Source organism: Mustela putorius, unplaced genomic scaffold, assembly GCF_011764305.1.
Source record: "Mustela putorius furo isolate JIRA1106 unplaced genomic scaffold, ASM1176430v1.1 tig00000460_pilon_pilon_pilon, whole genome shotgun sequence".
Taxonomy (NCBI): Eukaryota; Metazoa; Chordata; class Mammalia; order Carnivora; family Mustelidae; genus Mustela; species Mustela putorius.
In genome coordinates this window covers 20333641-20347119 of record NW_025421389.1, presented here as the reverse complement: position 1 = coordinate 20347119, position 13479 = coordinate 20333641, and the positions used below count along the sequence as shown (strand labels likewise).

The 13479-nt window shown below is 42.1% G+C and overlaps 1 protein-coding gene across 1 annotated transcript in view; it reads left to right on the top strand.

The window, feature by feature from the left end:
- Positions 1 to 2122: 2122 nt before the first annotated feature.
- Positions 2123 to 13479, top strand: part of CBL (Cbl proto-oncogene) — an 82477-nt gene continuing 71120 nt past the window's right edge. Inside the window, exon 1 of the mRNA XM_004750034.3 lies at positions 2123 to 2673. Coding sequence (XP_004750091.1) covers positions 2479 to 2673 — 195 coding nt within the window. The 5' untranslated portion in view covers positions 2123 to 2478. The remainder of the gene's footprint in view (positions 2674 to 13479) is intronic.

The window sequence follows — 13479 nt, the reverse complement described above, 5'->3', positions numbered from 1 at the left end:
GATGCAGGGCTTGACCTCATGACCTGAGATGAAATTGAGAGTCACAGGCTCCCAGGTGCCCCCAGAAATATGGCTCCTGCAAGAAGAAATAAAATATAAATTATACCATTACATTCTATCCAGAATAATAATACTTGGAAATAATAAAACTTGGAAGCCTTAAAGGAAGCCAGAGATGTGTAGATGACCCAGAGGAACCCATATAGGTCCAGGGGTTAATTTCTTGCCTGTATTCCATTAAATTTGATGAAGAGGGGGAAAATACCTTGTGTACTTATACTGTGTTAGGTACTGTGGAAGACTAAAGTCTACCAGACAGCATAGCATGAATTAATATGAGGCATCTGTGAGAATACAGGGTTATGGAAATTTAGAAGAGGCAAGGATATTTCTAGCTGGAATGTCTGGTGAGAAAGAAAATATTTGAGCTGGGTTCTGAAGAATGGATAGGACTTCAGTAGCACACTTTTTTTTTTTTTTTAAAGGGTCTATTTATTTATTTGGCAGAGAGAGAGAGATCACAAGTAGGCCGAGAGGCAGGCAGAGGGAGAGGGGAGTAAGCTCCCTGCCGAGGAGAGATCCCAGGACACTGGGATAATGAGCCAAGCAGAAGGCAGAAGCCCAACCCACCGAGGCATCCAGGTGCCCAGGTGCCCCTTCAGTAGCACACTTTAGGCAGAGGGAACACTCTCAGCCATGGTGATGAAAAAAGAAAGAATTGTGGTATTTTGTGACTTGGTGACTCACGCAGCATAGGATATACATATTGGAATAGTATAAAACTGCAAGGTAGTTTGGAGTTAGATCATGAATGTTAACTTCATCCAGGAGACGATCAGGAATTGAAGTGTTTTTTCTGATGCCATCAGAACTATATGTCAGGAAGACTGGTCTGGTGGCAGAATGGACTGGAGATGACAGGGAAACCAGTGAGGAAAATGTTTCAATAAACAGATCAGGGGAGAGAAAGGGAGGGCTTGCAACCAGGGTGGTAGATGGGAAGTTTTGACAATTATCTAAGAGGCTTGTCTAGATTTTCCCTTGGAAGATTTCTTCTCTCTCTAGGTAGGAACTGATTAAAGGAAATTCTACTGATAGGAAATAATATTGACTCCTTAATCAATCTTAGGTAAAGGCCATTGAATTGCAAAGCAAGGATGTCTGGCTGATGGGTGCTTGAGTTCGGAGAGATTTTCCCCAACTGTGACAGGAGCATATGATAAAGTTAATTCCCTTATCAGTCAACGGCTTTGTGGAAGACCCAGGTGGGGGATCTAAGACGGAACTGAGTACTTACAGACACACTAGAGCCTGCAAGTTCCCAAAGAGGAGGCTCAGAATATTAGCAAATTAGGGCAGGGCACTTCCTTCTTTAGGAAGAAAGTTCCCCTTTTTTTTTTTTTCAAAGTTTTTCCAACAGAACTTTTAGATTAGAGAAGTGGAAATGACTGGGAACTGCATTTCTGTTCCACAAGAGGAGCAAGTACTCCTCTGGTCAGAGCTCACACCCGTCTTACAGCATCTGTGGTCAAGGCCTGTGCCGGCCGCACTGACCTGCTGCGCAATGTGTGGAGCCCAGTGCGCTGAGCTGGGGAATCTTAAGTACATACTCAATTCCCAGAAAAAGGAACTAGTGTTCAGAAGCCAAAAGGAGGGGGAGGTGTTTTGTTTTCAGAAAGTCAAAAGGCCTGGAAGAAGAGCTTGTGGCCTGAGTGTCTCATGCCTTTCTGGGGTGTAATCAGGCTTGAATATCGGCAACAGTCACGTTCTTGTCACATTCTTGTCCTTGGTGCCGACTTAATGAGTTCAAAACACCAAGGAGTGGGGAAAGAACTTCTGTTTTTCCCCAACAGTGTGAAGAAGCAAATGACTTTAAGCTCAATTTCCTCATCCGTCAGGTATGGGGGAAAGACTTGACGTCGAGGTTGCTTCCACTGCTACCTGTCTTCATTTAAATGTCCCAATAAACCCCTCAAAGCGCCAACCTTACAGCCCACAAGGAACATGGAGGGCTCGGCTTCTGTGTAGTGCGCAGACTCCTGTCAGACCCCGCCCCCTTCCTTTCCCGGCTTCTCCAGCAGAGGGCGCAGGCGCAAAGGTTCCGCCTGGGCCCGCCCCCGGGGGCAGGGGAAGGGTAGGCGGCGCGGAAACTTGGCCGCGGCTTTCCGGGAGCTGTGACTCGGGAGGGGGTGGCGCAGGAGCGGTCGCTACCCAGTCGGGACCAGGCCGCCGGCTTCGCCGAGCTCCGCGCGCTCCTCCCGCCCCCGGGCTCGCGCTCTTGGAAGGGGCGCGCCCGCGCGGACCCGCGCTCCCGTCGCCGCCCACTCCCCTCCCCGCGGCCACCCCTCCCTCCGCCCGGACAGCCGGCGGTGGCGGCGGCTGCGGTGGCGGCCGGGAGAGGCCCCTCCTTCACGCCCTCCTTCTTTCCCTCGCTCGCAGCGGAGCGGAGCCGGCTGGGCCCCCAACCCTCCCCGGGCCATGGCCGGCAACGTGAAAAAGAGCTCCGGGGCCGGGGGCGGCGGCGGCTCCGGGGGCTCGGGTTCCGGCGGCCTGATCGGGCTCATGAAGGACGCCTTCCAGCCGCACCACCACCACCACCACCACCTCAGCCCCCACCCGCCGGGCACCGTGGACAAGAAGATGGTGGAGAAGTGCTGGAAGCTCATGGACAAGGTGAAAGGCCTGCCTGGGACCCGCGGGAGCAGGGGTGGGCGTGGGCGGAGGGGCCGAGGGAAGGGAAGGAAGGGACAGAGGAAGCTGGGGGGAGGGGACGGGTCATGCGGGGCTGGGGAGGCGAGGAGCTGGGGTGACCCAGCCGAGGGGTGGGGGACGTGGGGGGTGGGGAAGAGACCGGGAGGGTGGGGGTCGGCGGTGGGGGAAGGGCTGCGGTTGGGAGTGGGGAAAGTTGAGGTGCTGTATTTGGGGTAACGAGACAAAGATGGGGTGGGGGCTGGGGTGAAGGTTAACTGGGAAGCCACCAGGGCGGAAGTATAATGGGGGGGTTATGTTGGGGCTCTGCGGGGTCTAGGGATGTGGGTCACGAAATTTGCCCCCGGAGGTAGGAGGGAGAGGGAGGGCAAAGAAAAGAGTGTGCGATGTACCGGCTGGGGCTGTTAGCTGGATGAGGAGTCGAGCTCCGACTCGGGAATTAACGTTGATGGGCTCTGACTGAGAGACCTGGGGTCAGGACAACTCCGCAGGCAAACTGCGCTCGCGGCGCGCAGTTTTTTCTCGTTAAGATGTAACACCAAGATAAAAGAAATTCGGATGTTTAAATGGGCCAGGGAAGAACTTTCCTCCACGTCTAGCGCTGGGGCAAGTTTTCATCCTCCAAAACATTGGATGGGATCCATTGCTGGTGCTGAGATTAAACCACAAGTTCTGGTTAGAACCATTATCTTCGGAAAGATGTATTCACTGAGCGGGCTGCACAGCAGCTTCAGGCTCCTTCCAGATTCTGGCTGCTTCCAGAACTTCCTCCTCACGCTGCTTTTAGCAGGGTTCTAGTTTTTTTGTGGTGGACCTGACTCCTTGTTGCAGGACCTGGCTTTAAGCTTGTTCCGTGAGCTTCGATTATCTTTTTTAAAGCAAGTGTAAAAAATACCCTTTTATATTTGGCCATTAAGTTTGCCGTTTAAGAGAATTTTACTTCTTCATTGTGTCCGTGGTAAAGAACTAAAGTGTTCCAGAGTACTTCAGAGTGTTTAAGCATTTCCAAAGAATTCAGTGCAGTGTTTCCTTAATATTTTTCACATTCATTAATTCATAGCTTATTTCTTGAAAAATTTCATATTGCCAATGAAAAGTAATTAAGAGTATCTGGCATATTGTAAGAGAATGGTGTTATTTCCTCCAGAATAAACTTGGTTTTCTTTGGTTCCTCTAGGTCTAGGTTCCTCTTTTGTAAGTTCTTCATGGATTCTTTTGGAGTAAAACAGCTAATAAAAATGATTATGAAACACTTGGCAAATATAAATGTTCTATATAAATGCTTAATAAGTCCGGTGCATGAATTAACACTCCTAAAGTGCATACAAGTGATTCCTGAGCCACTTTGGGTTTCTAGTGTTTCTTTTTTTTTTTTTTTTTTTTTTTTTTTTTTTTGGGTTTCTAGTGTTTCTAATGTTAAATAATCTGGTACTGTAATGAATGATCCCAGTATTTGTATGTTCATTATATTGGTGGTTTAGTGCTAATTTCATTATTAGAAGTCATAATAAAACCATTACAGAAAGTTAGGCATGGAAAGGTCACTTTGAATTCATTGACAGTTTTTAAAAAATTATCCAGTGTATTCAGTATCTGAAGTTTGTAGGGTTACATTTTAGAGATTTATAGGTAAGGACTAAGGTTCTCCTGGAATAGAAAAAAAATTTGTATTTTTAGTTTCTCGTTTAAGATGTGTGTAAGCGGTATATCGGAACCGTTGACTAGAGACCTTTCCTTAAAAACGACAAATTTTCTCAGACTTTTGAATCTCTGTAAAGTAGTTCAATAAGATCCTTCTTTAAGTTTTATTCCTTTGTTTCTTAAAGTATGTGTATGGATTTTTAATTTTTTCTGCAGAGTGTTTAATGGGGAAGAATACTCATTTTGAGTGCTTCTCAGGTTTTGATAGTTTAGGGAAAGTGGACACTTAGCTTTTCCTTTCTAATGTTGGGAGAGGAATGTTTTATTCCTTGTGTCGCTTGTCCTGGAAGGTAATTTTTAGTACTCTTCTGTGCCCCATATCACATATTACTAATCATGCTGAAATAAAACTTAGTTCTTTCTGATGTATTTATCTGATAGGTTCATACTGCTCTCCAGATTTTGGGTACTTTCGTATTAGATTGAACGGTCTCTTCTATGCTTTCAGAAATGTTTTTTTTTTTTTTTCCCCACTTTTTTATTGTTAGAGTCTTAAATGTGTCAGTAACCCTCCTTGTCTTCATGTGGTGTGATGTAAGTGGTAAAGAACTTAACTCTCAAATCCACAGGTGTCCCACAAGTTACTGAATTTGGTTCTTGTCACCTTCTATTTCCTGTTTTGTCTTTGTTATTGAAGCTAGGTGAATGATACTCCAGCCTAATAATAATCAATTTATTGACTTTGCATTGGGAACTGTTGGTGTCCTCCCCTCCCCCAATATTGAATATGTGCAGATGGAGAAGTTGGCATAAGTCATGGGTTCTGGTCAACATAGGCCCGATTTTACTAATCCATTGTGGAACTTAAACTCATTGTTGGGAAAATGCTTGTCCTAGAGCACTTGTTATTTAACAAAAGACATGGTCAGCCTCTGGGGTTTTTTGGTGCTATCCTTGTATATTGTAATTAATATTTGTGTGAATACTTGTGTGTGAAGAAAGTGGCTAGTAAGAGCCAAATGGGCAGGGGAGTGGAGAGAAATCCTATAAATTGCCTTAAATGTCAGCTCGGAAGTATTGAAGTATTTAGTTTGGTGAGAGATTCAAAATTCTGTTAGGAAGTAGGGCAGGAGTTGGCAAACTTTTTGTCGAGGGACAGACAGTAAGTATTTTAGGCTTTGCTGGACGCACTTAGTCTTGTTTTCTTTGCTTTTGTTTTATAACTCTTTAAAAATGTAAAAGCTGTTCTTAGTTTGCAGGTTTAAAAGAAGGCTGGAGATTGTAGGTTGCCCATCTCTGGAGTAGAGCATCATGCTGGGTGTACTATGTTTGTACTCTGTTTTTATTTTGAATTGGCTTATATCACTAGAACATGAAGGTGTTGATTTTTTTTTAATGGGATATCATTTATAAAAGAATTTATGGGACACCTGGGTGGCTCAATCGGTTAAGCATCTGACTCTTGGTTTCCACTCAGGTCATGATCTCTGGGTCGTGAGATTGAGCCCTATGTCTGGCTCAGTTGGCAGTCAGCCTGAAGATTCTCTCTCTCTCCCTTCCCCCACCCCTTCCCGCAGCTCTCTGAAATAAATAAATATTTAAAAAAATTATAATTCCCTTATGATTTATAAGGGAAAAAGCTTCCTTTTAAGTCATGAGTTTAAAAAAGTATTTTATTTTTTTTTTTTTAAGATTTTACTTATTTATTTGACAGAGACCACAAGTAGATAGAGAGAGGAAGGGAAGCAGGCTCCCTGCTGAGCAGAGAGCCTGATGCGGGGCTCTATCCCAGGACCCTGGGATCATGACCCGAGCTGAAAGAGGCATTAGCCCACTAAGCCACCCAGGCACCCCTAAAAAAGTATTTTCAAAAGGTGATTCTTCCTTCTACTACCTATCTTCTCTTTGTCCTACCCGCCCCCTCCCCCAAAAGTACCTTTCTATATTTTAGAGGTAAGGTACACTAAATAGAATTTATGATTCAGTATATTTCATTGGACTATTTCCTCCTTCCCTTCTCAGCTTCCTTCCTTTGCATGCTAAGTCCCAAGCATAGTGCTAGGTGTAAATTACCTTCCAGGAGATTACATTATAGTGATAAGGGACCATGTAAATATGTACAAAGCAATAAGAGATCTCTTAATTTTAAACATAGCGTACATACAAGATTGTAAACTCCATGAGGACAGCAACTATAGTCTGCTAACTTCCTGCAGTGTCCAGTCATGAGGCTTACTCAATAGTAAATGCTTTGTAAATATTTCATTTGTTTTGTATTGTGCTCGCTTCCGCAGCACATATATTAAATTGTTTTGTATGTTCCAAAGAAGTAACTGAAAAGAAAAGATGTGGGGGTGGGAATACATTTTAATTACATTAAACTTATTTTTTTGCAGTAGCCCTTTGGTGGTATCATGTGTGTCTTATAGAAGGAGACAGGCTCAGAGAAGTTAGGTGATTTAATTTAGTGAGGTTGGAGGCTGACTTGGAATCCAGGATCACCTATCTCCTGAGGCTTAGTTATTCCCTCCATACAGTACCTTCTTAGGTATACAGCAGAGCTTCAGTAACAAAAAGCCATTTATTCAGAAAGTGACCTGTGTAGGTATAAAACAATCTTCACGCACACTTATGTTCTGCCATTCACACACTCAAGCGAAGTAGATGTTCTCTTGAGTGATACTAGGATAGCATTTAATATCATTCAGTGAAATATCATTTGTCTTCTACTTTCAGGTTAAGGGTTTGTGTGTCTCCAAATTACGTGTACCGGTTACTTTGCATGGTGGTCTCAGAGTCCTGTGCACTTTATTTTCCCATTATACTCAATGCATGTTACCTCTGGCATCATTTATGACTTTTCTTTGTCCATCTATTTTACCGTCCAGTAGAGCTCTTCAGGACCAAGGCTTTGTCTTAATTTCAGTTCCTGGGCCTGACATGGAGTAGTTGGTGAATGAAGTGCAAGCAAACAGTTAACAAAATAAAATGAGCTCAAAACATAGTCCCTCCTCATTCTCTGTGTGATGAATTAGGGAGAATCAGGTAGGGAATCTCTTTTGAGTGCTGACTTAAGGTACCATTTACTCAAAGTACTTTTACCTTTCTCGGTTTTAAAGGTAATAATACATAGTCATTGTAAAACATGATTGTGCTGTTAAGGCCTCCCCCAAAGGATGTAAAATTCTTTGTAATTCCTTGTGAAATACGAGCTTGCTTGAGCATTTCACGTGATTTGTGATAACTTGGTAGGTATATAGAATAAAACTGAGGTTGGGTCAGGGAAGAAGAGAATCTGTTCATTTTGTAACTTTGGTTGACGTGTTTGGTAACTCTTGCTATATAGTAAAACCTGTTTTTAGTATGTAGTAGGTTTGTTGTTAGTATATATACATTAAGCCTGATAAATCATGGCAGATTGGTCCCTTACTCTTCACTGCCAACAGAATTCATGTTCTATTCAAACATAACAACTTGGTAACTTTTTAAAAAATATTTTATTTATTTTTTTTTTTTGACAGAGAGACAGTGAGAGAGGAAACACAAGCAGGGGGAGTGGGAGAGGGAGAAGCAGGCCTCCCGCAGAGCAGGAAGCTCGATGTGGGGCTCGATCCCACGGTTCCAGGATAATGATCCGAGGCGAAGGCAGACATCTATCGACTGAGCCACCCAGGTGCCCCCTTAGTAATGTTTATACTATGGAAAAAAAACACATTTCCCGAATGATTAACCTAGATCATTAAAAGAATAATAAATGAAGTATTAACTTGAAAACTGAGTTTAAACTTCAATCCTACTTTTTAATGAAGTTTTTAATTCTGATCTACATTAGGTTTGTTGGAAGTAGGGGGATTATAACAAGCAAGTCATTGTGAAATGTTTTCATGATTAGCACATTTTGTGCTGGAAGGAAATAGGTGGGAGTAGTAAACCAGGAGCACTGGAAGCCAGCCTCAGCTCTGTCCACACAGTGTTCCTTCCTGCAGCAGCTTCCAAAGGGAGGAAGGGAAAGGGGTGCGAACGATGGCATTGGTGGTATACACCCACTGGGGATTTCAAGCCCTGGGAAGATTTGGTGCCACAGTCAGATGCTCCTGTGATTCCTTTAGAAGAAATCCACAATGACTCTGGGTCTCCTCTCTGCAAGCTTTTTAGGATGGACAGTGACTCTTGCTTTGCAGACTCTACTGCCTGAGCACCTTCTCAGACCCACCTCTGAATACTGCCTTTGCTCTGGCTCTGGGATCAGGCATGAGGAAGTCTTTTTTTTTTTAAAAGATTTTATTTATTCATCTGATAGAGATCACAAGCAGATGTAGAGGCAGGCAGAGAGATAGAGAGGGAAGCAGGCTCCCTGCTGAGCAGAGAGCCCTATGCGGGACTCGATCCCAGGACCCTGAGATCTTGACCTGAACCGAAGGCAGCGGCCCAATCCACTGAGCCACCCAGGTGCCCCAGGCATGAGGAAGTCTTAAAACAAGGCCAGGGTATTGATACTTTAGTGAATGGGATAGGATCCTAATTCCCGCCTCTTCCTACTTTGAATAGCAGTATCTGTTGTAGCACTCTTTGTGAAAAATGACATGAATCATACAGAACAAAATGTAAAAGTCCCCTATTACTCTCCTGCCCCCACGTGACTACCTCTCCAGAGGTACATACTGTCTACAGTTTGGGTTCCATCTCCAGTCCTTAGTCCCTTTCCCTAAGCTAGGTTCTGAGAAGGTTGGATGGAGAGCATTGCCCATGAAAGATAGATCAACTTGAGCAAGTTACTGACTTTTTAGCATTTACTCACTAAGACTGATAACTGAGTTCTAATCGTCCCTTGTAGAGCAGCAGTTTACAGTTCACATCTGCTGATACATCAGGAATCTCAAAATAGTGTGTTTGAGGAGAATGGAATTGAGATTCAGAGAGATTAAGTAACCTAAGTCACCCAGCTAATACTTTTGCTTTCCGTCTGGTGTTCAGACTCTGTTAGGTGATTTCTTATAAGCCAGTGCTTCTCACTTTAATATGAATTCAGACCATTGCCGGGGGGGGGGTGGTTAAGACTAATTTATTTTTTAGAGGGTGGGGAGGGGCAGAGGCAGAAGGAGAGAGGGAGAAGCTCAAGCCAATTACATTGAGTGGGAGCCTAATGCAGGGCTTGGTCTCATGACCTTTAGATCATGACCTGAGCCTAAACGAAGAGTTGGATGCTTGACCAGATGTACCACCCATGTGCCCCCAGACCATCTGGGGATCTTGTTAAAAAGGTAGAGGCTGAGTAAACCTGGGGTGGGGCCCATGATTCTGTATTCCTGACCAGCTCCTGGGTGATGTCCATGCAGCTGGCCCCAGGGAACATGCTTGAAGTAGCAAGCCTCCATTCCACAGTTGCTTTTATTTTAGGTGAGCCTAACAGACTTTTTTTTCTTTCCTGAGAAATAGCAGTAGTGTATTTCACTTATGTTGAAGATTTTAATTATTCTTAAATTTCAAAAGTAAATTGTACTTAGAATATACATTTTTTTAAAGATTTTATTTATTTGACAGATCACAAGTCTGCAGAGAGGCAGGCAGAGAGAGGGGGGGAAGCAGTCTCCACGCTGAGGAGAGAGCCCGATGTGGGGCTGGATCCCAGGACCCTGAGATCACAGACTGAGGTGAAGGCAGAGGCTTAACCCACTGAGCCACCCAGGCGCCCTCAGAATATACATTTTTTAATAAAAAGTGGGTTTTTAAATAAAAATGGTTCTAGAATGTTTTTCCTTATCTTTCTTTCTTTCTTTCTTCTTCTTCTTTTTTTTTTTTACTTTTAAAGATTTTATATATTTATTTGACAGACAGAGATAACAAGTAGGTAGAGAGGCAGGCAGAGAGAGAGTGGAGGAAGCAGACTCTCCACGGATCAGAGAGCCCAGTGTGAGGCTGGATCCCAGGACCCTGGGATCATGACCTGAGCTGAAAGCAGAGGCTTTAACCCACTGAACCACCCAGGCGCTCTGTTTTGCTTTTTCAAAATTTGCTGTATTATGGAGATTTACCATGTTAATACCACATATAGGTCTCCCTGGATCTTTTTTTTTTTTTAAGGATTGTATAAGATTTTATAATTTTATGTTTATCTAATAAATTCATATTGATAGTCTTTTAGGTTATTTCTGATTTTTAATATTAGGAACAGTGCTGTGGTGACTACCCATTATGCAGTTTCTAAATATTTCTTTAGAATAAACTCCTAGAAATGAAATGTGCTGGATCAGAAGACTCATACATTCAAGTTTTAAAATATATATGTATTAGCACGTTGCCCTCCAAAAAATTTGCTTGCACTCATGATCCTTGTCTAGTTTGTTGATTTAAATATGATTCCTTGGTACCTTAGATGAAAATCAGGGGTAGGGAGAGGGTGGTTGGGTTGTGGACATTGGGGAGGGTATGTGCTATGGTGAGTGCTATGAAGTGTGTAAACCTGGTGATTCACAGACCTGTGCCCCTGGGGCTAATACATTATATGTTAATAAAAAATTAAAAAAAATTTAAAAATTATGTTGCCATCTGTCCATACACTTTTATTGGACACAAGCTGTAGTGCTCGCTTCGGCAGCACATATACTAAAATTGGACACAAGCTGTATGTCAGGTGCTGGGGAGTTAAAGATGACCCAGTGTACTTAGAATCTGGTGGTCTAACTGAAGGTATACAAAGGGCTCTGGGAAGTGTCTGTGGAAATCATTAGGCAAAACTACATTTCATTCCTGATGAGACAAGACAAGGGATTGGGAAGGGAAGGAATTTGAGAGCACATCAGTGCCTCTGTACTATCCTAAGCCACAGTTGTATCTTAATGAGGGTCTGACATCCAAAAGTGATGCTAAAATCATTTAATCTCTAGTATTTATCTCTAAAATCATTTAATCTCTATAATCTGCTGAGTATTCTGTTTGAAGTTGCACTGATAAGTCTGGGTGGAGAATTATATTTTTCTTTAAAAAATAGAATCTGTGTATTAAAACTGCATGGTTAAACTATCAGTACGTGTAGGTTATTTAATATTCTACATTGTGTTGGATTTTTTTCCTGCAGCTAATGTGATAAATGAAAGTAATGAGATTGGTAATTAGTTATAAGTGGCATAGTGTCTTTAATAAATAGTGTTGGGTGGTATTTGAGAAGTGTGAGATAGTAATTATAGTTCAAGTCCCTGAATGGAGTTTTGAGAAATCAATAATGGATAATAGTAATTAGAAGTAAAAGGCTTTTTTCTTTGGGCCATTATCTGTGATGATAGGTTTCTTAAAAAAAAAAAAAAAGTACAGGTTTCTGATTTCTCTTTAAAAAACATTTAAAAGCTTCACTGTATATAGTTGTAATACTGTTAACCGTTTTCAGGTTTCTGTGTTGGTGAGTTTCTAAACCTGAAGCTTCAAGAAGATGTTAAAAAATTAAAGTCTAAAGAGGCTTTAGAAATTAATTGATCTCTTTCATTTATAGAGGCAGAAATTGAGACCCAGAGAGGTCAGTAAACTTGGTTAAGGTCAGCATAGCCAAATAATGTTGGTCATCAGGCTAGAGCTCAGGTCTCCGGACCTGGGGTCCTTTCTGCCATACCTCCTGCTCCCTTGAGCAAAATGGAGTTTTTAACTTTAAAAACTGTAACCAGATTTTACGTGTTTTAAGATCAACTCAACCAACTGAATACTCATTTCTAAGCATAAAGCTTACTTTAATCACATTTTAACGTATGAAATGTTTGAAATGAAAAACCGTTCCACGGATAAGTTGAGGTTTACAGAGCTAAAAATACTTAGTCATTCATAGTCCTATATGGTTAGTTTTTTGTCTAATTGGAAATTCAAGTTCCTTAGTGGTACAGAAGAGTCTGTGTTAGGCTTAGGCACTGTTCTTGGTAACTTTTCTCTTTTTATAAATTTAGCTGTTTCCAAGCATAATTTTATTCGTTTTTTACTGTGATCATAGCACTTTCCAAAGTTTTTCTATTGACCATTGAGGCTTGGCAGAAGCAAAGGGAGGAGTGAGGCCAATGAGAAAGCTGTTATGAATGAACTGTGTGGCAGCCGTACAAGGATGCTGTTGCTTTCCCAGAGCACGTTTCTTTTTGGCATTGTTTTGAGTGATGCTGTAAATGTACAGGCAGAAGTAAACAAAAGGAAGCCATTTTTGCCATTGCAAGACTCAGAAGGCCAAATAAAGTTGGCCAAATGGAGGACACACTGAACAGGAAAATATTTTAGCTTTTTAGAAATTTTTTGGTGAATGTTTTTGGAGCTCAGTGTCCATTTATGCTTTAACTAGCTAGCTATGACTGGAAATTAAAGTAATAAAGGCAGGTTTTCACTTTTGATGTTTGTTAACTGTTAAATTAGTCACAGAGCCTTTTTTGAACATTTTCCTAGAGGTTATACGTGTTGAGGGCATTTTCCTTTCTAGGAGATTTTAGTATCAAAAGAGTAGGTCTACTTCAATATTTTCTTTATGGTCTGTGTTGGTGTTAAAAACTCAAGAGCTGTTAGTGGAATACTGATTTCCCTGGTCATGTGATGATTCATCTCAAAAAGATCAGACATTTAATCTGCAAATGATCTTCATAAGGTCATGTTTGAGGGAGGGATGAATAATATTTGTGAAAGGTACACGGTACTAGCTTGAAAATACAAGCAAATCAAGTGTTTTTGGAGACTTTTTTTTTTTTTAAAGATTTTATTTATTTATTTGTCAGAGAGAGAGAGCGAGCACATGCAGACAGAGAGGCAGGAAGAGACTGAGAGAGAAGCAGGCTCCCTGCTGAGCAAGGAGCCCGATGTGGGACTCCATCCCAGGATGCCGGGATCATGGCCCAAGCTGAAGGCAGCCGCTTAACCAACTGAGCCACCCAGGCGTCCCTTGGAGACATTTTTTAACTTGTGATATTTTAAATGTTATATTATGAGGAGTGGTTTTTTTTGGTGAATTATCATTAACATTTATTGATTGCATGTTATGGGTTGGGTATTGTATGTAAGATTAAGCAATTTTAGTTGTTGAAAGAAAGTGTATGTTTTTTTTCAGAGGTATTAGGCGAATAACTACATTTTAACCTAAACTCTCTGAGGTTAATGCATTTATCTTTAAATAGGGAG